This window comes from Jaculus jaculus, chromosome 8, assembly GCF_020740685.1.
Source record: "Jaculus jaculus isolate mJacJac1 chromosome 8, mJacJac1.mat.Y.cur, whole genome shotgun sequence".
NCBI lineage: Eukaryota > Metazoa > Chordata > Mammalia > Rodentia > Dipodidae > Jaculus > Jaculus jaculus.
Window position 1 is genome coordinate 33,983,104 of NC_059109.1, and position 26,596 is coordinate 34,009,699.

A 26,596-nucleotide genomic window follows, 5' to 3' on the forward strand; every position below is an offset into this window, starting at 1 on the left:
AGACCACATAAAAGGATGTTTCTACAAGCTAACTGAATTTGTAAAATTAAGGAAGTTGCTGTATGAGAGGGCACTAAACTTTTGCTTATAGCTAAGTACAATTAAACTTGGTCTTTAAATAACTTCAGCTTTAAAGTTACATTGCACTAGCTGCAGGTTTTGTTATGTGAGCCACTGTTGACACTGGGTTCACAATTTTCTTAACATTAATATTCCCAATTAAATATTAACATATTGAGTACCACACCAAGTCAGCTTATCTTGGTTAACTGAATTCTGGATGTTGGAATGTGAGGTAAGAATTATGGTCCAGAATTACTGAAGTGAATTTTGCTAAGGCCATAATAATTTCTTCTACCTACTGATAATGCTTTTCTTTAATCTGATAGTACCATACTAAAATCATATAATTTTCAGACAACTCTAAAACTAAAATACTAGTTAATATTTCTCTTACTGCTGTTAAACATCTTGTCTTATTGCAGGAGCTATATGTATTTCAGAGGCCATTGTATAAATTATATTTTCTATGACTATAATTACTTTTTCTGTGATAAGTCATGGCTCTTATTCAAAGCTTTTATTTTTATGCTATTAATAGGAAGAATTTCAAATTGTTTTAGAAATTTGTGTCTTGATCATCATAGCTGTTACCATCTTTATTGGCAGCAGCAAGCCCTCATAGAAGCAGGAGTGGAGGGGGTATCTGATGGCCCTAACCTGAGATCTAAGCTCCTTCCTGCTGTGCATCCCAGCCAGCTGTCTGTATTTCTGTGCCTACTGTATGTGGTTTGTGGTATCAGGAGATGCTACAGTATATGTATGTTATGTGGAAGGTTAACTGAAGTGGGGACTTCATCTGTGCAGCCATGAGGAGGTCGTCATCCAAGCAAGAGTCAGAGTTCAGCATATGTGGCTGCTGTTGAGCCACCTGAACTCATTGGTTCACCAGATTGGTATAATGTACTTGGGTCTGTCATTGGTGCCCTATCTCAGATGTGCAGACATTTGCTTATACCTCCCCATGAAAAGTTCTTGAAACACATATATGCTCATGTTTCCAAAGAAATAAAATCCCAAATTGCAATATACTTGGGAACTTCCTTAATTATAATGAGAGCTTTAAAACCTACTTTTGTGAATGATTTATGAATGTGTAAAATGCTGTTTCTGCATAGTTACTGGTACACTTACACAATTTATAAAAAGAGGAAGAGCCTGAGTGAGACAATTACTTCTGAAGCAGGTTCTGAAAGCATAGTAAGATGGGGACCCAACAAGGTGTAGTGTGCTTGCCTATTCAAAATAGGCTTTGTGCTGGAACTAGCAATGCACCTCTTGACAAGTAATAAGACTTCTATGAAACTCCACTTTATCTTCTATAAACAAATGTCACTCATAGGGTTATTGTAAAGATGTAATGGGATAATGATTTTAACACCTTCCTTCACCTATTTTCCTGAGTGAATGGGCTCTTCTCTAGCCCAAAGTTATGACTCTGGTTCCCTTTTCTTTGCTCTCATTGTCACAGCCTACCAGAAGATCAAAATGGCTACGTAGCAATTAAAAATGTCCCTGCTCAAGTACTTTAGAACTGAATCTTTGTTTACTTCACTAACCTTATCTAGTATGAGTAATATCATCCTGATGTGTCCTTATTGTCTGATGTAATTCAATTGAACTCTTTATGGTTTATTACTAGAGTCAGGAAGTAAACACTTTCTTTAATCCTATCAGATTGGGACAGGCAGGAATTGAGCCAGTTGGAGAACAACATTAATTCAATGTGACAGAATGTTACAAACAATTTAGAGCCATTGCTCATTAACTATGTTGTTTGGAATATTATCTCTCTGAATCTCAATGACTCAACTAAATTCTCAATCATTTATAAGTAACAGGGATAATAATACCAGAAGACATTATTATGTTAACTTTGGTTTCTAGGCTATGATCTGGTCTAAAGTTAAGGTTTTGTTTTCCTTATAATCATATTGCATTCTATCATGTTTCTTTTTTTCTTTAAAAAGGAGATTATTTTAATGGCATGGGTATTTCAGTATCCTTACTATAATGATATAGCCAATTATTGACTATATCTTGCACTTTCAAACCAATAAAATAGTACTTTGTATAGCAATTTAGAAAAGTCTAAATAAAGAGTTGTAAAAGCAGTTCACATTCTCATATAATCAATTGCTTCTAGAAATCTATACTTTGTGTATAAAATAAAACCACGTTAATGTCTCGGTAATGGACATAAATCTTTCATTTTATTACTCTAAGAATAGCAAAAAGTATCTTATGACTTAAATATCATCATCAAGCTAAAATACCAAAATATTTCCATCTGGACAGGCTATAAAATAATGGAAACAATAGTCAAGGTTCTCAGTTTTACCATCATACCCTTATGAAAACAGTAATATCATACCATATTTACCATAAATTATATTAAAAAACAAAGAAGTTTGCAAAGGCACTGTTATATTAATATGGTGAAATTTTAGCAGCAGTTTACACCCGTGAAGGTTTTTATAGACTGGTAGGACAGGGAAAAGCCCATGTTTTGCAAGTTCCTCTTGGCTTGCTCTGCTGAAATAAGGAGTGATTACATGCGAAGGGAAGAGATACAGACTCTCCTGGCATGGAATGGAGAGATGCGTGCCCTACACAGTTCTTGGGGACTAGAAAGTGAAGTCCTCTCAGTGTCTTTCCACACTTGGCACAAACCCCCGGCACAACCGAAACATACTGACCTGTACGGTGCAGGTGGTGCTCTCTTTTTGCAACGCTGTACAGCAAAGATACAATACAATGATACAACAAGCACCTTGTAGAATTCAGAGTTAAGGACAGAAGACATTTGTCCCTTTTTTCTTATATTTTGAAGATTTAAAAACATCATGAAGATATTAAGAATCAGCGGTAGTAGTATAATTCTTTTTTAAAAAACAATAGGCTTTGGAATGAATGGTTTAAAAATTGGGTACTAACTTCGCTGAATTTTCTACTTAAATACCTCCTTAGAAAACATTGAATTACACCCCCCCCAAAAAAAAAAAGAAACCTATTGCCATATAAGGAAAATGCTTCCATGACTTTACTGGGAAAAACCACAGCTAATGTGATTACAAGGATAGTCACTTTACCCTATACACTGCTACTGTTGTGAACACGCTCACCATTCCCCAGTTCAGTTCTGTTAGAAAAACTACAGTGTAGACAAAGATTTACAGTCACATTCATCTCACAATTTAGAAGTATTTCATTTGTTTTTGTGTATGAAATTTCCAAACTTTTGCATAAATCCTCGAAACTTGTTTTCGTTGGGTTGGTATGAGTGATACATCCCGGCGCTATAATTCAGCATGGGGCTGGACCTGCCGTAACTGTTGCCCATGGTTGTGGATTTAACTTCTGGACGGCTGACATTTGTATTTGTCACGTTGTTTGTTGACTGGATAGAGCTCTCAATCTTACAAAATGGTTCAAAACGACTATAAACACGCTGGTTAGTCGAGTGAGATCTTAGAAGCTCACTGGGCCTTGGTGCAGGAGAGGGTGTCTGCCTTCTTTCTGGTGCAGTTATTGCATTAATATCCTTTGCATCACGATACTGGATCTGCTCAGTGTTAAATCTCGGGGCAGAGGCATCTCCTGCCCTCTCCAAAAATCTTCTTTCACCTGGAGTTGGAGAAGATGCTATTTTCTTGGATTCACCTGAGGGAGAACGTTTTCCCAGAGTTGTGCTAACAGCCACATCTTCCTTGCTCTTGTGGATGCTGCCTTGAGAATTTGATGAGGAAGAACGCTTTCTTCTGGGAGATGAATCAACTTTGGGTTCAGACTTTTTGGGTTTTTGGTTCTCTTCACCTTCAGAAACTAAAGTGTCAGAGCTACTACACATTCTATAAAATGCAGGTGCCTTATTTTTGGATAGATTTTCCTTCTTTTCTGGGGTAAGACTAAGTAATGACCTTAACTTCTGAGATCCTTTTTTCAAAAAGTTTGGAGAACCCTTCACTTCCTTCTTTGAAGTAAGTTCCCTATTGTGGTCCTCCTTGTTCACATCAAGTAAAGCAGCAATGGAAATGGACTTGGTGGTGGTGCCACTTGAAGGGTTTCTCTTGATAACATCCTCCTCTTCCTCTGTGCTGCGGGTCACATTGTGCATACTTTTAGAACTTTTCAGTGCATCCTCCTTTGGTTTTTCTGGCTGTCTGACTCGGTTTCGGGTAAGTGTGCTATATACATAATGCTTATTATTCCCATGATCTAAATTGACTTTTGAGTGGTCAAATGATGGGAAACTTCTCCTTTTAAGCAGATTCTCATTTTTTTGATTATTTTCCATTTGCTTATTCACACACAAGCCTGTATATATATAGCTGTTTGATTCTGCGTGGCCATTTGTTGTTGGGTTTAACACAGCCATTGGGTTTTCTGGGACCTGCAAGGTGTGCATTTTTGGCACCTCTGACTGTGTTGGTAGTTTGGAGATTGATTCAGGCAAGGTTATTTCTGCCAAATGCTGTGTACTTGTAGGGGTATCTGGGGCCTCTTTAGGTGTGTCACTCCCTTGAGACCCAATGATGGTTGAGTTTGAGGAGCCGGTTGTACAACTGTTAACTTCTTGTTGCTCAGATAAAGTTGGTTTGAATACAAAAGAGGAACGAAGCCTAGAATGAGTATAAAGTGCATTGGCTTTCAAACTCTCAGGACTATCATAGCCCTCAAACCGGTCCCCAAGAGCTGAACCATTTGAGTCCGCTGGAGGTTCTGAGTTATCATTTAAGTAGGATTCAATTCTCCAGTTTCGGAGGAATGACTTTGTGGTATGCTCCAGAGTTGGCATCCGTTGTTGCAGAAAGCGAATATGATTATCTGTCCCATTAAAAGATCGCCTCACATTTGAATTCCTTTCTGCAATATTTGTTGTTTTTCTCTGGGCAAGCCTGTCTGCAAAGCTCTGGGCAGGTATGTTGTGCTGGCTCGTGTGGCCTCCCCAAGTTGATGATGCTACGCTGAGACTGTCTGAAGGCCTTCTCCAGGGTCCAGGTGCATTAGTGGTTCTATTCAGAGCTCTGTTAAGCAACAGATATGGTGTTGTTTCGGACTGTTCCCCAGCATAACTATGCCTTTTCCAGTTTTCATTTATCTGACTGGGTTGAAACTGACGGACTGCATTTGGACCATTAAGGTTTGAAACAAAATGAGGCTTGTATCCATGGTTTCTTATGCTGTATTTGTCATGTTCATTTAGTGTATATATCCCTCTGTTTTTGAAATAACTAGAATCTAGTTTATGGAGTTTGTCTTGTCTACCAAAAAGATTTCTCTGGCTAGAAACAGAAGCTAATGAAGAAACAGATCTCTGGTAAATTCCATTTTCCCAGAGGGCTTTGCCAGGCTTCACCCGCACTGATTCTTCCTGAGCAAAGCAACTGGGAACAGAGGACCTGGCGTAGAGAGTTCTAAATTCTTCATCAAATGATTCAACAAGTTGTCCTGTGATTATCTGCACCATGCTGAGGTGGGCTTTTTCAAATGACCACATGTAACTGAAAGAAAAATGATGAAGCAATTGGTAAAAAATTGATATAGAATTGTAGTAGACATGGGTGATTTAATATTGACAAAAAAGTTTTTACTTGGCTACCATAATTTAAAGTATTAAGGAAATCATTTAAATAAATTATTTAAAATAGAATGCAATCATAATGTGCTTACAGTCAATAAATGCATGATATTAAGTAACAAGGCAACTTAAGTTCTTTTCTATGTTTTAAGTCCAATCATAATATCTTATACTACTTACCAGAGGTCAAAGGAAAGGTTTTTTTGTATGTTTGCATGTATGCTCAACATGATGTCATGGACTATAAAGAAATGGCATGATAATTCTCGTATTCCATCCTGGTAGGGTGTAGAAAAGCCAGTATTGGAGCAAAACCTGAGAGGCCTGGCTTCTGCCAAGCTGTATAGCATGAGATTGTGCCTCACTCACCTCATGCCCCCCCCCCAAAAAAATAGGATGGCATAAGGATCACAATGCATGGGAGGCTGTGTGAATGTATGTACTTTGAGCTTCAATGCTTTCAGGATGTTATCTGTGGCTTACTCAGGCAGTCCAATTTAGAATGCACACAGCTATAAATAGGGGAATCTATAGACAGTCACTAATGGGCAGGCATTACTCAGGATTTACACAGGATTAGTAACAATGTTTCTCATATGCCACGTCATTCAAAATGCCATAATAGGATACCATTTATAGCAAAGTTTTCAATGACTTCCTAGTATTTTATAGAACTATTTGTTCCTGTCTGTGGTTTAAAAGTGACAGCTACCTTGAAATTTTGTAGGCAATTTTCATTTTGATTTTTCAAAACCTAAATGATATAAAGCAGAGCTTCAGAGGTGGGAAAAATTGCTAATATGCTTATATCAAATAAAGTATATTACATACTGATATTTAATACAAAAGAAAAACGAAACATTCTCCATCACTGAAGGATCATGGAATAAGTAGGGGAAACCAATGCAAATATAAATATTCCTTTTAAAAAAATATTTATTTTTATTTATTTTAGAGAGAGGGAGAAAGAGAAAGAAAGAGGGAGGAAGAGACAGAGAGAGGCAGATAGGGAGGATGGATATACCAAGGCCTCTAGCCACTGCAAATATACTCCAGTCACATTTCCAGACACATATATAAAGACCATTGATGTGGGGGAAGTATATGAAAAAGGAAAGGAAACAATAATAACCAAGTTCTGGTCAGACACAGAAGGCAGACTGGACGTAGCTGGAACGAAGAAGCCATGTAAGGGAACTAGTAGAGAAAAGTTTAAAGCAAAGCAGAAAGTTTGGCTGACAATGATTTGTTTCCAAATGTGGATAAGACATAGTAGAAAGGAATGTTTGAAGAATTTGTGTTTTCTAGAAGATGCTTGTAGTACATGCTTGAAAGATCAAGGATTGAATTTACTATAAAGGGTGAAGTATTAGAATTACCCCAATTTAACAATCACTAAAATACTGAGCCAGTGGCAAAAAATTTAATAATAATAATTAGAAGAGATCATCATAGCAAAAAAAAAAAAAAAAAAAAAAGTGGATGTCCAGATGATGTGCCATGAAAATAACCTACAAGTGTGAAGTTTACAAATCTGAGAATGTGGGTCAGATTGGAACCTTCAGAACACTGTGGTAAAATTTCACATAACAGTATGATATTACATTGAATATTTTCAAGTGAGAATCTGAAAACCTAGAGGCAGAAAGACCTTCAGGGTCAAGAGAACAGCCATGTGTGCCTCTAGGTTTTTATAGTTTATATGCCCAAATTATCGAACCTGTATCATCAATACTCAGCTCTGCATTGCCTTTAGAATCAGTGACCCAACTCTGTGCAATATTAATGAGTATTGTAAGCCTAATATGTGCTTTACCAATCTTCATCTCACATCATTTTCCCCACATTTGTTTTTGCTCAGTCTTACTTATTTTAATCAGGAGTTTGATCATATTTTTTTTAAAAAAAAATATTTATTTATTTATTTATTTATTTATTTATTTATTTATTTATTTGTTTGAGAGTGACAGACAAAGAGAAAAAGAGGCAGACAGAGAGAAAGAGAGAGAATGGGCACGCCAGGGCTTCCAGCCTCTGCAAACAAACTCCAGACGTGTGCGCCCCCTTGTGCATCTGGCTAACGTGGGACCTGGGGAACCGAGCCTCGAACCTGGGTCCTTAGGCTTCACAGGCAAGCGCTTAACCGCTACGCCATCTCTCCAGCCCTTGATCATATTTTTAGGTGATCTCTTCCACATGCTTTTTTCCAAATCTGTTTCTACTGCAGTATCATGTTAAGTCACTGGTTCAACCACCTTTTCAGTAATCTTGAGATAAAACAAATGATGATCTCTGAATCCTCTCCCTCCTAGACCAACAAGAGTACACAATCCTGGTACCACTGATTCTAAAATTTATTACAGTTTTCTCCTATCACTCTAGTCAGAATAGCAAATGCTAACACGACTCTTGCTGCAGTCAGTGAAGCAGTCCTAATTACAGTAGCCACAGTAAAAGCTTCTTGAGATATTCCTAAACCAAGGAAGTATAAGACCTCTACAATGACAGCATCAAAAGCCCTAAGAAAGAATGAGGAAGACTCAAGAAGATGGAAAGATCTCCTATGCTTTTTGATTTAAAAAAAAATAATAGCATGAAAATAGCAAGCCTACCACAAACAATATAAATTCAGAGTAATTCAATCAAAATTTATATCACCATTCTTCACAGTAATAGAAAAAAAAAATCTCAAAATTCACATGGGAACACAAAAGCCATCAAAGAGCCAAAAATATCCTAAGCAAAAAGTATACTGTGTACTGCTGATTATATCAACATAACTAACTTCAAGATATACTATAAAGGCATAGTAATATAAAGAGTAAGGTACTGGTTCACTGGAATAGAAGATCCAAGTAAAAGTTCTAGTTACTACAGCCTCCTGACCTTTGACAAAGAGCCCCAAATCACACAATGAAGAAAAGACTTTTTTTTTTTTCAATAAATGTTGCTAGAGAAATGAGGTAACTACTTGTGAAAGAGTCTAGAACCTCTTATCTCATCCTTCACAAAAATCAACCCCAAATATATCAAGAATCTTAATATAAAAACTGAAACTGTGAAAACACTAAAGGAAAAGTAGAGAGAAAACACAATAAAATCGGCCTCAGGAAAGGCCGTTTGAATCAGACTCCAGTAGCCCTGGCAGTAAGGCATTCAGCCACTGAGATCTCATGAAATTTTGAAAGGTACACAGCTGAAGCCGAAATCAAGAGTCAGTGGACAACCTGCAGAATGGGAGAAAATCATCACCAAACATCTCAGGTTAAATTTCTGGAATATACAAAGAACTCAAAAATGTAAGCAATCAAAAAAAAAAGGGGGGGGTAGATGGGCTGGAGAGATGGCTTAGTGGTTAAGCACTTGCCTGTGAAGCCTAAGGACCGTGGCTCAAGGCTCAATTCCCCAACACTCACATTAGCCACATGCACAAGGGGGTATATGTGTCTGGAGTTCGTTTGCAGTGGCTGGAGGTCCTGGCACTCCCATTTCCTCTCTCTCTCTCTCTCTCTTTCTCTCTGTCTGCCTCTTTTTCTCTTTGTCTGTCACTTTCAAATTAATGAATAAACAACAACAAAACAGTTTTTACAATGGGGTACAGAGAACAGAACATTATCAAAGTAAGAAAAGTATGAAAATAAATATCAAAAAATGTTCAACACCCTTTGTCATCAGGGAAATGGAAATTAAAATTAAGAAATTATATCTTACTGGTTAAAATGGCTATCATAAAAAAATTTAAATGACAGGGATAAAGAGATGGTTTAGTGGTTAAGGAGCTTGCCTGTGAATTTGACGCCCCACAAGCCACATAAGTCAAGTGGACAAGTTGGCATATGTATCTAGAATTTGGTTGCAGCGGCTAGAAGTCCTGACATACCCATTCTCTCTCCCTCTCTCTCTCTCTTTGAGAAAAAAATTGGAAAAATCAAACGCTAATAAATTCTATTAAGGGTGTAGGGAAAGAGGAACCCTCACTCATTTTTTTTTTTCTTGTAGGAGGATAATCTTGTGTAGCCACTTTGAAAATTAGCATGAAGGTGTCTCAAAAATCTAAAAATAGATCTACAGTTTAATCCAGCAATGCCACTCCTGGGTACCTGGGCATATACCTTAAAGACTCTACTCTTTACTATAAAGGTATTTTTTTCTTCAGTCATGTTTGTTTCTAGTCTGTTCACAACAGTGACAGAGTAGAAAACAGACCAGATTCCCATCAACTGGTGAACGGATAATGAAGATGTGGCATGTATCATGTATACACACACAATGGAGTTCTGTTCAGCAGTTAAGACAAATGAAAGTATGAAATTCACAGGAAAATAGATGGACCTGGAATAAAACATGCTAAATGATGTTATTTTAGCTCAGAAAGACAAATACTGCATGTTCTCTCTCATATATGGACCTCAACATGGAATAGTTTGATTTATTTATAAACTGTACTAAGCATTAGAAGTACTAGTCAGCAAGCAAGAATGAGGTTTGGAGAAAAGAGAAACAGGCAGGCACTAGAAGAGGGGACAGTAGCAATGCAAGTGGAGGGAAGGAACAGAAGACAGGAGCGACTGAAAGGCAGAGGACAGGGAGAATGGAAGGAAGGGATGCACAAAACTAAAACTGGCACAAAATAATAATACGTAAACAAACTTCTTTGTTAGCTACTTGAAAGATATGTCTCTTTAAATAAGAAAGATAGAGTAAGTGAGGGATATTTTGGACATAAATACCCTCTTGGGGTGATAACAAACTTGACCCTAAAACCATCAGCTGGTACTGGTCAATTCCAGGACTAGAATTTGTTCACCCTTATAGTGAGCTATTGTTCACAGGGTCCCATTCCCCCCACCAAAACGATGAAGACCATTGTCAAAGCACTTAGCTACCCACCAATACTAGATGTTAAGACCCTACTGTTGAAGATGTCACAGCCTGCAGTTGCAGGACATTGAGAAATCAAGCTGGAACTTAGATGGAAGCCATATTCCTCCTAGTTGGCTCTCATAGTTCTTTCCAGCTGGGGGATAAAGTCACCAACAGTGCAAACAAGCAGTAAATCCCACAAGCTACAAAATCACCCAGCCAGGCAAGATGTTCCCACTGGTACAATAGTGACAAATAAGTTATAGGGATAATCAACTGCTCTCTAAATGGATATGTGGCCTGCTCAATGGGAGGGAATTCATGTCTGGTACTGAGAACCAAGTTAGAAGCCTATGGCTTGGAAAGTCATAGGACCCTAAAGGGAAACTACTGCTGTTCTTTGGCAAAAAAAAAAAAAAAAAAAAAAAAAAAAAAAAAAAAAAAAAAAAAAAACGCCCCTCAAAAAGTCATTTAAATGTACATATTTATCGCTTTTGATCCATGGCACATCACTCGTGGTTAGAAAGCCTACCCTTCACAGATGGAAGAGAATACTGGAGAGACCCAAGACCCATCAAAATGACAAAAATAAAATGCCATCTGTCTATCATGGGATGAATCATCTCTCATACTCATCAGGGCCTGAGAACATTAGGGAGGAAGTGGAAGCTTAAATATGAGTGCTGCTCTCACTGCCAGCCTGTGAATCTCCTCCAGGGTGATGATGTGGGACATTGAGGGGACTCAAAACTCATCAAAACAGAAAACAGAGGAGGCTGTCAAGTGTTCAACACTAGAGGAGGTTTGCAGTATTCTCTCCAAGGCTCAATGAAAATTGCAGAAGAGGGGAAGGAAAGACTGTAAGCACCACGGTGTGGGCAGCCATGCTGGGAGGCATTGTTCTACCCAGAGGGATGGACGGGTGCATTCATGACTCCATAGTGATTAAAGACACTCTTACTGAAGAAAGCTCTCAGTGGAATGGAGGCTGAGGAGACAGGATAAAAGAGGGTAACCAAATAGGAATAAAACTAATATGTGATATGTTAATATAGTAAAATTCCCAATACAATATTTTAAAAATATATAAATTAACTGATTGGATAAAGATTTGGAACAAAGTTTATGTTGTCTATTAAAGACAGTAAATCTAAACACACACACACACACACACACAAGCTGAAAATAACAGGATGGGAAAAGCGTACCATGTACGTGACAACTAAAAGAACAAAAAAGAAAAAAATATATCATCATGATGCCAGGGAAAATAAAACGGACTTTAATTTGTGTATGTGTGTGTGTGTGTGTGTGTGTGTGTGTGTGTGTATGTGTGTGTATGTGTGTGTGTGATTCATGTATGTTTGTGGTGCTATTTGCACATGTGCAGTGGCCAGAGTATATCAATGTCCCTCTTCCACTGCTCATGCACATGTTTCCTTCAGAGTCTCTCACTATGTCTGGAGCTTGCCATTTTCCTGGGTCCCAGCGACTTTTCAGACTCTGTTCCCCATAGGACTGGTACTGAAGGTTTGTGTAGCTGTATCCACCTGTTTATGTGGCTACCTGGAAATTGGGCTCAGGTAATGTCAAACTCTTGCATTTGTAAAGGAAGTTGTCATACATGTTGAGCTCTTTTTCTAGACCCCACACTTTAAATTTAAAAAAAAAAAAAAAAGATATGGCCATTATATGGTTAAAAAGGTAGACTTTCCAAGGAGAATTTCCATACCAAATTCATAATAGTACTTACGCCTGATTAAGATCATATATATATATATATATATATATATATATATATATATATATATATTCAAAATCATTATGGATATATATGCCCCAGACTTCAAGTCTTCTAAATATTGAAGGAAAAAAAATGGTAACACCTTATGAGCCTATACTTTCATAAATTAGACAAGTTGATCAACATCATAGAATAATAGGATAAAAAAAAGACACACACAGAACATCCAGCAAAACAGGACTATACATCCTTCTCTATTGTGTATAAAATATTCTCTAAGACAGCCCATCTTGGACTCAAATAGGAGTCTTAAAAATGTGAGGAAGGGGCGCAAGTAAACGACCTAATGCTTCGCCTTAAAGCCTTGGAAAAAGAAGAACAAGGCAAAACAAAAATCAGTAGACAGGAAGAAATAATAAAGATTAGGGCAGAAATTAATGAAATAGAAACAAAAAGAACAATCCAAAGAATTAATGAAACAAAGAGTTGGTTCTTTGAAAGGATAAACAAGATTGATAAACCCTTAGAAATCTGACCAAAAGAAAGAGAGAAGAGACACAAATTAATAAAATCAGAGATGAACAAGGTAACATCACAACAGATTCCAGAGAAATTCAAAAAATCATAGGGACATACTATAAAAGCATATACTCCACAAAGTATGAAAATCTGAAAGAAATGGATGATTTCCTTGATCTATATGACCTACCTAAATTAAATCAAAAAGAGATTAATCACTTAAATAGACCTATAACAAACATGGAGATCCGAACAGTTATCAATAATCTCCCAACTAAAAAAAGCCCAGGCCCGGATGGATTCACTGCTGAATTTTACCAGACTTTTAAGGAAGAGCTAACACCATTGCTTCTTAAGCTTTTCCAGGAAATAGAAAAAGAAGGAATTCTACCAAACTCCTTCTATGAGGCCAGCATCACCCTGATACCAAAACCAGGCAAAGATAGAACAAAAAAAAGAAAATTACAGACCAATCTCCCTCATGAACATAGATGCAAAAATTCTCAACAAAATATAGGCAAACAGAATACAAGAGTATATCAAAAAGATCATTCACCCTGACCAAGTAGGCTTTATCCCAGAGATGCAGGGATGGTTCAATATATGCAAATCTATAAATGTAATACATTACATAAACGGGTTGAAGGACAAAAATCATATGATCATCTCATTAGATGCAGAGAAAGCATGTGACAAAATCCAACATCCCTTCATGATAAAAGTCCTACAGAGACTGGGAATAGAAGGAACATATCTCAATATAATAAAGGCTATTTATGACAAGCCTACAGCCAACATATTACTAAATGGGGAAAAACTGGAAGCTTTTCCACTAAAATCAGGAACAAGACAAGGGTGTCCACTGTCCCCACTTCTATTTAATATAGTTTTGGAAGTCTTAGCCATAGCAATAAGGCAAGAGACACACCTAAAAGGGATACAAATTGGAAAGGAAGAAATCAAGTTATCATTATTTGCAGATGACATGATTCTATACATAAAGGACCCTAAAGACTCTACTAGCAAGCTGTTAGAGCTGATCAAAACCTACAGCAATGTAGCAGGATACAAAATAAATACACAGAAATCAGTAGCCTTCATATATGCTAACAACAAACACACAGAGGATGAAATCAGAGAATCACTCCCATTCACAATTACATCAAAAAAAAAATAAAATACCTTGGAATAAACCTAACCAAGGAAGTAAAGAATCTATACAATGAGAACTTTAAAACACTCAAGCGAGAAATTGCAGAAGACACTAGAAAGTGGAGAAACATCCCTTGTTCCTGGCTTGGAAGAATCAATATCGTGAAAATGGCAATCTTACCTAAAGCAATCTACACATTTAATGCAATCCCTATCAAAATTCCAAAGGCTTTCTTCATGGAAATAGAAAAAACAATCCAAAAATTCATTTGGAATCACAAAAAACCTCGAATATCTAAAATAATACTGAGCAACAAAAAAGAGGCTGGTGGTATCACCATACCTGATTTTAACCTATACTACAGAGCCATAGTAACAAAAACAGCATGGTACTGGCACAAAAACAGACATGTAGATCAGTGGAACAGAATAGAGGACCCAGATGTAAGCCCAAGTAGCTATAGCCACCTGATATTCGATAAAAATGCCAAAAATACTCATTGGAGAAGAGAGCCTCTTCAGCAAATGGTGTTTTGAAAACTGGATATATATCTGCAGAAGGATGAAAATAGATTCTTCTCTCTCGCCATGCACAAGAAATAAGTCCAAATGGATTAAAGACCTTAACATCAGACCAGAAACTTTGAAACTGCTAGAGGAAAAAGTAGGGGAAACCCTTCAACATATTGGTCTTGGCAAAGACTTTCTGAATACAACCCCAATTGCTCAGGCAATAAAACCACAGATTAACCACTGGGACCTAATGAAATTACAAAGATTTTGCACTTCAAAGGACACAGTGAAAAAAGCAAAGAGGCAACCTACAGAATGGGAAAAAATCTTCGCCAGCTATATATCTGATAGAGGATTAATATCTAGAATATACAAAGAACTCAAAAAGTTAAATAATAAGGAATCAAACAAGCCAATAAAAAAATGGGCTATGGAGCTAAATAGAGAGTTCTCAAAGGAAGAAATATGAATGGCATATAAGCATCTAAAAAAATGTTCTACGTCACTAGTCATCAGGGAAATGCAGATTAAAACTACATTGAGATTCCATCTCACTCCTGTCAGATTGGCCACCATCATGAAAACAAATGATCATAAATGTTGGCGGGGATGTGGAACAAAAGGAACCCTTCTGCACTGCTGGTGGTAATGCAATCTGGTCCAGCCATTGTGGAAAACAGTGTGGAGGTTCCTAAAACAGCTAGAGATTGATCTACCATATGACCCAGCTATAGCACTCCTAGGCATATATCCAAAGGACTCATCTCATTTCCTTAGAAGTACATGCTCAACCATGTTTATTGCTGCTCAATTTATAATAGCTGGGAAATGGAACCAGCCTAGATGTCCCTCAATAGATGAGTGGATAATGAAGATGTGGCACATTTATACAATGGAGTTCTACTCAGTGGTAAAGAAAAATGACGTTATGAAATTTGCAGAAAAATGGATGGACCTGGAAAGTATTATACTAAGTCAGGTAACCCAGGCCCAGAAAGCCAAGCGCCACATGTTCTCTCTCATATGTGGATCCTAGCTACAGATGATTGGGCTTCTGCGTGAGAATGAAAATACTTAGTAGCAGAGGCCAGTAAGTTGAAAAGGAGACATAAAGGGTGGAGAAAGGAAGGGAGGAGGATACTTAATAGGTTGATATTGTATATATGTAATTACAATGATTGTAATGGGGAGGTAATATGATGGAGAATGGAATTTCAAATGGGAAAGTGTGGGGGTGGGGAGGGAGGGAATTACCATGGGATATATTTTATAATCATGGAAAATGTTAATAAAAATTAAAAAAAAATTTAAAAAAGAATATCAAAAAATATGCTTAAAAATAAAAAATAAATATAAAACAGAAAAAAAAAAAAGAAATTGTAGGGCTGGAAAGATAGCTTGTCAGTTAAAGGCACTCTTACTTGCAATGGTTGATGGCCTGAGATTTAATTCCCAAGCTACCCATATAAACTAGACACAAAAAATGAAAAAAAAAATGTGAGGAAGGGGGCTGGAGAGATGGCTTAGAGGTTAAGGTGCATGCTTGTGAAGCCTAAGGACCCAGGTTCAATTCTCCAGATCCCAGGTAAGCCAGATGCACATGGTGGGCATGCGTCTGAAGTTTGTTTGCAGTGGCTAGAAGCCCCTGGCAAGCCCATTCTCACATACTCTCTCTCTATCTCTCTCCCATTCTCTGTCTCAAATAAATAAATAAATAAATAATATTTTTTTTTAAAAATGTGAGGATGGATTGGCTCATATGACATATCCTTGGATTGGAATTATAAATTGATAACCCAAGAAAAAATATAAATATTCATCCTGATCTTAGTTATTAATAAATCACTCAATATTGTTAATTTATGGACTAAGATGTGCTTAAAGCAAACTTGGGAGAAAAGTGGAGACATGGAAACAAAAAGGAGGAAACGTGAATATAATACATCTGGATTAAGCCACCAATATGGGATAGACTAGGACCTTAGCTGTGTGTCTGGTTTAGGAGTTTGCTGGCTCAGATTACATATCACCATTGTTGTCAGTAACTGAATGTTTAGAAAACTCATTCTCATGCTACAAAATCTGTGTGGTCAACTAGGACAACTGCAGTAGATATATAGAAAAGAAATGTTATTAAACAAAATAAAAATAAGATAAAAATAAATTGCCATTAACTTTATTATGATGAAATGAAACATCATATGTAAGTCATGCTTCATAAATGATTGATTTTGATCTAATTTCAATAATATAAACCTAGACTTCTCACTTTGCAAAAAACATGATAAAAATATATTGAGAGACTGAGCACAATAAAGGAAAGTGAGTGTGGATGGGTAAGGTACATAATTCCTTCATGACAACAATGAAAAGCCAAGGCACAAAAGATAAATTGATAGATTGAGGAAACACTGCACAATCTCAAGTTTAAAAGAATAGAATAGGGCTGGTGGGATAGCTTAGTGGTTAAGGCATTTGCCTGCAAAGCCAAAGGACCCAGGTTTGATTCCCCAGGATCCATGTTAGCCAGATGCACAAGGGGGGCACACACATCTGGAGTTTGTTTGCAGTGGCTGGAGGCCCTGGCGTGCCCATTCTGTCTCCCTCTCTCTGTCTCTCTCTCTCTCCACCCCTTTCTCTATCAAATGAATAAATTAATAAAATAAAATATTTAAAAGAATAGAATAATTGCAGGTTGGAGAGATAGCTTAGCAGTTACCGCACTGGCCTGCAAAGCCAAAGGATCCCGGTTCGATTCTCCAGGACCCACATAAGCCAGATGCACAAGGGGCACATGCATCTGGAGTTCAATTGCAGTGGCTGGAGGCCCTGGTATGCCCATTTTCTCTCTCTCTCTCTCTCTTTCTTTCTCTCAAATAAATAAATAAATAAAATATATTAAAAAGAAAAGAATGTAATAATTGCATCTGAAGGTTAGAAGCAAGAGTGGCTAAAGATCGACCACAAAAACTAGTTTTTTTTTTTTCTAATTGCACATCTTTAATCCTATTTATGCAAAATATGTGAAGATACTTTTTTTTTCTTTTTTTAAATTTTTTTAAATTTTTTTTTTTTTTTAATTTGAGAGCGACAGACATAGAGAGAAAGACAGATAGAGGGAGAGAGAGAGAATGGGTGCGCCAGGGCTTCCAGCCACTGCAAACAAACTCCAGACGCATGCACCCCCTTGTGCATCTGGCTAACGTGGGACCTGGGGAACTGAGCCTCGAACCGGGTTCCTTAGGCTTCACAGGCAAGCGTTTAACCGCTAAGCCATCTCTCCAGCCCTAAATTTTGTTTTTTTGAGATAGGTTTCACTCTAGACAAGGGTGACCTGGAATTCAATATATAGTCTCAGAGTGGCCTTGAACTCACAGCAATCCCCTACCTCTGCCTCCTTAGTGCTGGGATTAAAAGCATGTGCCACCATGTATGGCTCAATATACTTATTTTTGTTCTCTCATTCCTCCCAAACAAACACAGTCATATATTAGCCATGAAGTATAGTATGTGGTTATGAATTTACATGCAATTAATGATTTAAGAAACTGGCTTCTTGGGTTGGTGAGATTGCTTAGTGGTTAAGGCACTTGCCTAAGAATCTAAAGTTCGCAGGTTCAATTCCCCTGGACCTACATATGACAGATGCACAATGTGGTGCATGCATCTGTAGTTCATTTACAGTGGCTGTAGGCCCTGGGGTGTCCATTCTCTTTGTCTTTGTCTGCCTCTCTTTCTCTCTCAAATTAATAAAATAAAATAATTAATTAAAAAGTGAAACTGGCTCCTTGAAAAAGGTTAAAAAAAACAAAGTCTATGGATGTCAGCAGTGCCCAGAATTTTGGTTGTAGTACAAATCTCCAATGTGGTAGTATTCATGACTGATTAAAAATAGCACACAAGTGACATCAAGTTTGGCATTAGTCTTTTAAAGACCCTTTAATAGTAGTCATATATTTAAAAATATATTCAGTGGATCTCAGTGCTACACACCTGTAACTCTAGAAGATGTAGGAAGATCCTGAGTTGAGAACAGCCTGGACTACATAATGAACCATTCTGTCTAAAATAAAGAAAAAAAAATTCTAAGATCAATTTGTGTAAAATGCTTTCTAAATATTTTATAGATTATCCTGTTAATTTCAACTGGAATTATCAAGTTCAAGGTGTTTTTTATACACACTGACATGAGTATGTGCTTTATCTCATCATTATTAGTATAATGCTATGATCAAAATTCCAGGCCTCTCCACAAATGATGCAAACAAGTTCCATGATATCTATGGAAAAGTATTTAAAATTAAGATGTTTTCAGTTGGGCATGATAGCATATGTTTGCAAACCCACTACTCAGGAGGCAAGTCAGAGGGCTGAATATTTAAGGCCAACCTGGGCTACATAGCTAGTTTAAGCCAGCATGAGGTACAAAGTGATCCTCTGACTTAATAAAACACAAAGAAAGAAAAGAGAGAAAGAAGTGGAGAAAAAAAATAAAAAACAAGTGTGTCCACTGGAAAATGATAGTTATACCAGATTATGAGGAATTGGAGGTTGTTCAAATAGAAGAGATGAATTTTTAACCAAAGTGGCTCATGACCACTATAAAAGACATCAATATAATACTGTGAGCAGTAGGGAAAGTCTTAAAAGCAGTCAAGAGAATTAATGAGAGTGAGGAAGAGAAAGAAAAGAGAATACAGGGTTATGGAGGGAATATGTTCAATACACAATATAATTCTATGATAATGTCTTTTATACCACAATGCTTTGTACATACTTCCAAGGAATAATTTTTAAATGATGATGACTGAGAACCACAAATTTCATGTAAGTATTTTTAAAATGATCTTGTAATGATATAGGGAAATAGTCATTAGAAAAGAAATTGGATGGATTACTCTATTTCCTGTTCCTAGGAATTTCTCTGTGCTGCTGACCTATGGTTAATTTTATTGTTTTGTTGATTACTGCTGTCAGTTGTTTCTAGCCACATCAATCCAAGCTCAACTACATTCACTACCACATTAGCTCCCATCCAGACCTAGCAGAGCAAGCAAAGTTGAGGTGAATTCAATATTGAAAATATTAAATATCAAATTAAATTGTAAAAATAGTATAATTATAAAAAGCTTCAATAAAAATACCATTCTATAAGTTAATTATGCACTCAGTTACAATTAAATTACTAACACTCTAAAACCAAGTGAGCTTGAAAAAATATATACACATATAATGAGATTTTTAAAAAGACTCATTAATTTCAAGACCTCGTTGTAATTTCTGGTCTCAACAAGTTTTCATTTGGAACATCAAACAGTATTTTTTAAATAAAAATATACTTGAGCTTACAAGGATGGCAGAAAATAACAAAGAAAGTCCAAAAATAATAGCTAACATAACAGCTTTGGGCCATGTAATCCTCACCAGTGACACGGGGTAGGTTCTATGATCAGGTGTATTTATAGTTGAGCAAAGAACAGTGTAACCAACTTCAGCAATTTTCGCAGGGCCATACAATTCCATGCATGCCCTCCTTCTCATAGGCCTTTAATTATTGAGACAGAGGGATTCTGGGTATTCTACATATGGCCTATCTTTTCTAACAGGTTTGCTGTGTCTTAAGTGACAGGGGTGTCACTGTTGTGTTTGCCTGTGCTGGTTTATAGCTTTGCTATGAAACTCTCTCAGGACTGATGCCAGGGAAGACTAAAGAATTCTTGGGCATTGTTTCTGTGTATCAGTCTGCCCTGGGGCAGCTTCTAGTACTGCTTTCTTCTAACACTGAATATGCCTCTAGTAAAAAACATCCACTGCACAGACTCAGGGAAGTGGCAAAAACTTCTCTTTTTGAGGGGATTTTATTTGATTTTTGATTTTTCAAGGTAGGGTCTCGTTCTAGCTCAGGCTTACCTGGAATTCAGTCTCAAGCTGGCCTTGAACCCACAGTGATCCTCCTAACTTAGCCTCCTGAGTTCTGGGATTAAAGGTATGCATCATGACCCCAAGCATGAGAGGCTTCTGTTGTTGCTGTTGTTTGTTTATTTATTTAATTTTTAGGCAAGATCTGGCTATGGTAGCTCCAACCGGTCTAGAAATTGCTATGTAGCCCAGGCTGGAATCTGAGGTGATCCTCCTGCCTCTGCCTATCTAGTTCTGGGATTGCAGATGTATGTCATCATATCCAGCTTGAGTAATTGTTTTTAAACTCACACTTTTTCCAGGAGAAAACTCACTTTAGGTAATGTAATGCTACATGGAGCCTTAGGCAGCTCCTCTTGCTTTCATGAACAGCCTGAGCTCAAGGAAGTCACATGGTTTGCCTGTTACTAAACTCAGGTCTCCATTGGCAGTGGTTCTTTCTTAATTTTTAGACAGAGCTAGGCTAATTGCACTATAATTTGAAAATAATAAATTATTTGAATGGTTGAAAATAATGAAAATAAACACCAAAGTTCTTACCTGTAAGAACCGTACATCACTTTTTGACAGTCAACTAACAAAAATTTCTGCTCCATTTTTCCACAGAATTTTGCTCCTGTTTTTGAAAGATAATCTTGGCCTTTTACTGTTCGAACCCGAATGTTCTAGAATTGTGAACAAATATAAAGTAAAAGATATATCTAGAAAGGAGACATTCAGAAAAGTATATATTAATATAAACCATTATATCAAAAATATTTACTTGAGACAAAGTTATGTAACATTAAAATTAATGGAAAGGAAATAGCCCAACAAATCTTTAAAAGTTAATCACTGAAGAAAAATCACTTTAAAAGCATATTCAACCCCAAATGGGAGATTGAGCTATTTATTTGGAATGGTTTAAAAATCACTTAGGATCTCACTCTGAGAAATCCTTCTGGATCATAGAAGCATGATGATCCAATAATGAAATTAAACTTTATCTTCCTTTCATGAACCAAGCAGTAATGAAATTCTGTCCTAGAAGGTTCTCACAGACAGCACATGCTGAGCACCCTTTGTCACGGAGTGACAGGTGGGAAAATGCTACATGATTTATGCCTGGTGGCCAAGCTAACTTGGAAGAGGATATATTCTTTCCCCATGAAGTTGTCACATTCCAGAAATTCCAAGAGTTCCTTTCTGTGGTCACCCACTGAACTATCTTAAATACACATGCTTTTCTTACTTTTGGACTAATCTATTTTAACATGCCCCACACTTGACTCAGATGAAAACAGAACAAGAAGTACTTGAGAAAAAAAAAAAAAAGAAAAAACAGAATTCTTACCCTGAGACGTTGAATTTGACAACCTTGTTTTTCAGTCATACTTATAAAATGATTAAGATTGGACTCATCAAGTAAAATATATACAGATATCCCTCGAGTTGATGCCTCTACTATTTCCTTGAAAATATCCACATCGGTAAATATATCCATTACTAAAGCAATGACCTGTTAAAGATAAGAAAATGAAACAAGTAACATAATTAATAAAGACTAAAAAAACTGCTGACTTTTAGCAGAAATTAAAGACAATGGAAAGTAATTGAATATATGCATATATACACAAACACACAAATACTTGTATCAATTCTAAAACAGAAGGTAGCATATTGAAAATAAGCAAAAGAGCACTGGGGAGAAGGTTCAGCGAATCAGGTGCTCACTGCTCAGGCTGGAGTACCCAATTTCAACTCTCAGGCTTCATGGGAAAGCCAAAAGCCATTATGGGCTTCTGCAATCCCAGAAAGCTGATGCTGTTGGTGAGATATAAAGTGGAGACAGGAGGAATTCCAGAAAGCTGTGTCTACCACAGCAAAAGCAGCAGAGAACTCCACAGTGAGAAACCCTGCCACAAATGATGTGGGACCACTCAGGACAAACTCATCTGAAAACTTGTCCCTTGACCTTCATATATGCACTATGGCATGCATTTGCCCCTCACACACAATACTCAATACATAAATAAATATTTTTTAATCTAAGCAAAAAAATAAATGCATATCTATAATAATTAGAAATTTGTGTATTAGGGATAGTGGAAATCCACATCTCAGTCATATTTTCAATAAAGGACAAATGTGAATTACAGCCTGTGTAGTTATTTATAGGACAGACAGACAAGACCATATGATTTTTCTTGGGTGACATTCAGGAAAAGGTGGAATTGTGAAGTTTATTTTTAAGAATAAAGATCATGAAAACTGAAACAAGAAGAAATCTTTTTTACAAATACTTTTATTTATTTTTATTTATTTGAGAGTAACAGAGAGAGAAAGAGGCAGAGACAGAGAGACAGAATGGGCATGCCATGGCCTCCAGCCACTGCAAACGAACTCCAGACGCGTGCACCCCCTTGTACATCTGGCTAACATGTGTCCTGGGGAATCGAGCCTTGAACCAGGGTCCTTAGGCTTCATAGGCAAGCGCTTAACTGGAAAGCCATCTCTCCAGCCCAAGAAGAAATCTTTTAAACTAGAAATAGATCTCAGAAGGCATGCAAAATACGAGTACAAGAAAACATGAAAACCAGAAAATTAAATATATGCCTAAAATCAGTTTAGTAGATAGCATCAGCAAAAGAAAAAAATTGAAGCAAACAGTTTATTAATGTGACTAAGAAAAAAATGCCCTGAAATACAATCATATGGTGTGGAATGAGTCTAGGCTAATATCTTATCATGTGATACCAGCAATTTGAGAAGCCTTGACCTTGCAAAGTTGGCATTCCTCCAGGGAAAGACATATTAAGACATAAAAGTCATATGTAAATTATGAAATAGCTTTTTAGATAATGATTGTGGGGAGTTATGAAAGCAGAGTAAGGGGATCATGTTTTCCTGGGAACAATGAGAAGGAGGGTGAAGGGATTAAAGCACATCTCCTTGAGACAGGCTCTATTTAAAGGATTGAAGCTATTCACATAAGCAGTTTGAAGGAAGTGATCCTAGCAAAGGGACTAGGGTTCCTGCTTGACATATCAAAGAAACAGCAAGGGGAAGGTTGGGAGGTGGGGAGGAGGGCTTGAGAAAGGGAGAGTGAAGGCAATGTCTTGAAGGCATTCAGACTTCTACAATTTTTACATTGGAATAAGACGATCAATTATTAGAGGTTTTTTTTTTTTTTTTTTTTTTAAACAATTGAAATAAAGTGATCTTTTAAGAGGCCTTTTCTTGCTACTGAGCTGTGAACAGACTTTAAGAATGAGATCAACAGTGGCAACATAGGGGAAAGTCAGAACTACTGGTTTAATTTAAGGAGGTGGGTAATGACTAGAACCAACCATGTTAATGGGAAAAGAAATGGAATGAGAGTATATTTTAATCAAAAGGACTTGTGGATGGATTTAATATGGAATTGTTAAAGAAAAGCAGAATTGAAGATGATAGGATTTTTTTTTTTTTTTGCATCAAAGATCAGGTAAAGGACATCTATAAATTAGAGGTGCAAGATTAAGCAAGAAAGTTAAGTTTGAGAGGCCAAGAACACTGGGAAAGGGAGGGGATGAAAATAAGACACCAGCGCTATAGAGGCAAAAGTATAAGAATGCCAAGAGAAAATATAAGCAATGAGATTGTGAAAGCCAAGGACAGGTGATAACTGAAATACAAGCAGATCATTCTATCAAGGAGGCCATAGTCAGGAGGGTCAAACCCAACTGCCAGGCTCATGAAGTCATACTGGATGGTGTGTAAGATTGAGAGTCAGAGCACAGATACTGGCTGCAGCAAGCACAGACAGTGGCCTTTGTCTACAACTGGACAGAAGAGAGCAGAAGCTATAGGGAAGCAAGATGACGAGGACTGGCACTTTGGATTTGTTTGGTTATTTTTGTTTGGATTAAGGTGATAGAATTAATATTGTATCTTTATGCCATTGAAAAGTTTCAGTAAACACTCACGATGATGCAGAAGAAGATGGAAGGTGAGGTGAAGAAGAAGAGTTTCTGGTGCAATGTCTTTGTGCAAGCCATTGGGGATAGAATTAGTGCCATAGCAGTATGACAGTAACCCCTGGTACATAACCACCCAGATTAGGAATCCAAGGAGGAGCAGCCGTGGAACGGGTACTCTGGAAGTTTGCAAGGTGTATTTCCTTGATGTAGTGTAGCAAGACCTTCCACTTATAGTGAAGATTCAGGATGACTCTTTAGAGGCCTAAAGAAAGAGACACTGGGAAATCTAGGAGAACAGAAAAGGGAATAAAGGAAAGGCAGTGTGATTGGTGGTTTGCATCAATGCTTCATCAGACTATGAAGTTAATCCTGGACCAGTCAGTGTGCCTGTGATTTACTCTGTAATTTCACAGCCACAGAGGTACAGCTGTGATGCAAACGAAGAATTTGAATTAATCATGGCTGTGGTATTGCCATAGTATATTAGCAACTTAAGAGAGAGCAGGTGAATTGAAGTGAATGCAAGGTGAAGTGGCTCAAATGATGGTCATGGGATTTTAGTTAAATATAGAGAGATGAGATGTCGTGAATATGAGGGGCAATAAAGTGAAGATAGAATCAACAAACTCATATTTCAAAAGCTTTGGATTTACAATGCATTTGATATTTTATACTAAATCATATACATGGCACTTTGGTCAAAGATAAAAATATCTTGTCTTATATAATTACAATAGGTGAAAGAAAATTAGCCACACATTCATAATTGTGTTTACTACACATGAAGATTTTATATGCTATTCTCCTCTTGAAACTTTATATAGCACAAAATTGAAAACAAAATAACAGAACAAAAATATTTGTTACTAGCCAATATCAGTCATTGAAAGCCCCAAACGTAAGCTTAGGTGCTATAACAGGGTGAACAACTTGGTCTAGGAATGCCATGATACTTCCAAGGGTAAGTATAACTGGGTCTTTGGCTGGTGTATATTAAGAGAACCATAATGGAAGAAATATGTGGAATTTACCTGTAGAAAGGTTTCTCCAATGTATATTTAAATCAGTAGAAATTAAAATGTGTAATATTGGAAAGAATAATAGAAAGCAAGATCTAAAACTGTCAAAAGTGAGAGTGAATAAAATGACCAATGGAAGGTCTCATGGCAAGAGCCTCAGGGTGATAGGGATGATCTGGACTCTCTGAAGAGTATTATGTCATGGACAGTATGAAACCACTGATATTTACTGCTGTCCAATATTAGGGGCTGAAGAGATGGATAAGCATTCAAAGACACTTGTTTGTAAAACCTGAAGGCCCATGTTTGATTCCTAAGCACCCACATAAATCAAAAGGCACAAAGTGGTGCATATGTCTGGAGTTGACCGTGGCAGGAGGCCCTTGTGTGCCCATACTCACTCCTTCTCTCTCTGTTTTCCTCGTTGTCTCCTTCCCTCCCTCTCTGTCTCTCTCTCTTTCTCTCTCTCTCTCTCCAATAAATAAAAAGGTATTTTTAAAAATATCAGACCATTCTTAAATCATCAATGATGGCATACTTCAAACTACCTGGAAGTTATACTTTAATCAAGTTGTCTACAGGAAGACAACTTCTGTCATTCTGGTGGAATCTGTCATTCCTTTTGTGTGCATGAATTGCTACGTGATGCAAGAAGAAGCCAGGGCAAACCATTTCATCCCTATCTCGACAATATTCTTCATAACGTAAATGTGTTAAGTGCTTAATCACATATTTTTAATTTGATGAATTCACTATGCATTAGGAGTGATCTGGTGAATATTTGTGTTAAGATAATTTTTAAAACTCATGTCATAAATTTATTTTTGAATATTTATTTATTTTTATTTTTATTTATTTATTTGAGAGTGACAGAGAGAGAAAGAGGCAGAGAGAGAGAGAGACAAACAGACAGACAGACAATGGGCACACCAGGGCCTCCAGCCCCTGCAAGTGAACTCCAGATGCATGTACCCCCCTTGTGCATCTGGTTAACATGGGTCCTACGGAATCAAGTCTTGAACCAGGGTACTCAAACTTCACAGGCAAGTTCTTAACCACTAAGCCATCTCTCCATCCCATAAATTTATTTTTAAAAACAACATCTAAAATACATGTGTGACATAGTCTGGAACTACTTATCGGCTAGAGAGTAATTTTAAAGTAAAGAATCATTAATAAATAAAATTTTACTCTTTAATCAGTTTATCTAAGAATCCATTTTCAATTTATCAGCTAGTCTAATGAAGTTAGTTTAGACTTTGTAAATGAACAAAAACCTATATCA

The 26,596-nt window shown here is 37.0% G+C and overlaps 1 protein-coding gene across 1 annotated transcript in view; it reads right to left on the bottom strand.

Moving 5' to 3' along the window:
* Window positions 1-3,006: 3,006 nt before the first annotated feature.
* The window catches only part of Fam83b (family with sequence similarity 83 member B), a 101,593-nt gene continuing 78,003 nt past the window's right edge, over window positions 3,007-26,596 (bottom strand). The window contains exons 3-5 of the mRNA XM_045155714.1: window positions 21,685-21,849; window positions 20,892-21,016; window positions 3,007-5,564 (exon numbers count right to left, since the gene is read on the bottom strand). Of these exons, the coding sequence (XP_045011649.1) occupies window positions 3,269-5,564; window positions 20,892-21,016; window positions 21,685-21,849 (2,586 nt within the window). The 3' untranslated portion in view covers window positions 3,007-3,268. The remainder of the gene's footprint in view (window positions 5,565-20,891; window positions 21,017-21,684; window positions 21,850-26,596) is intronic.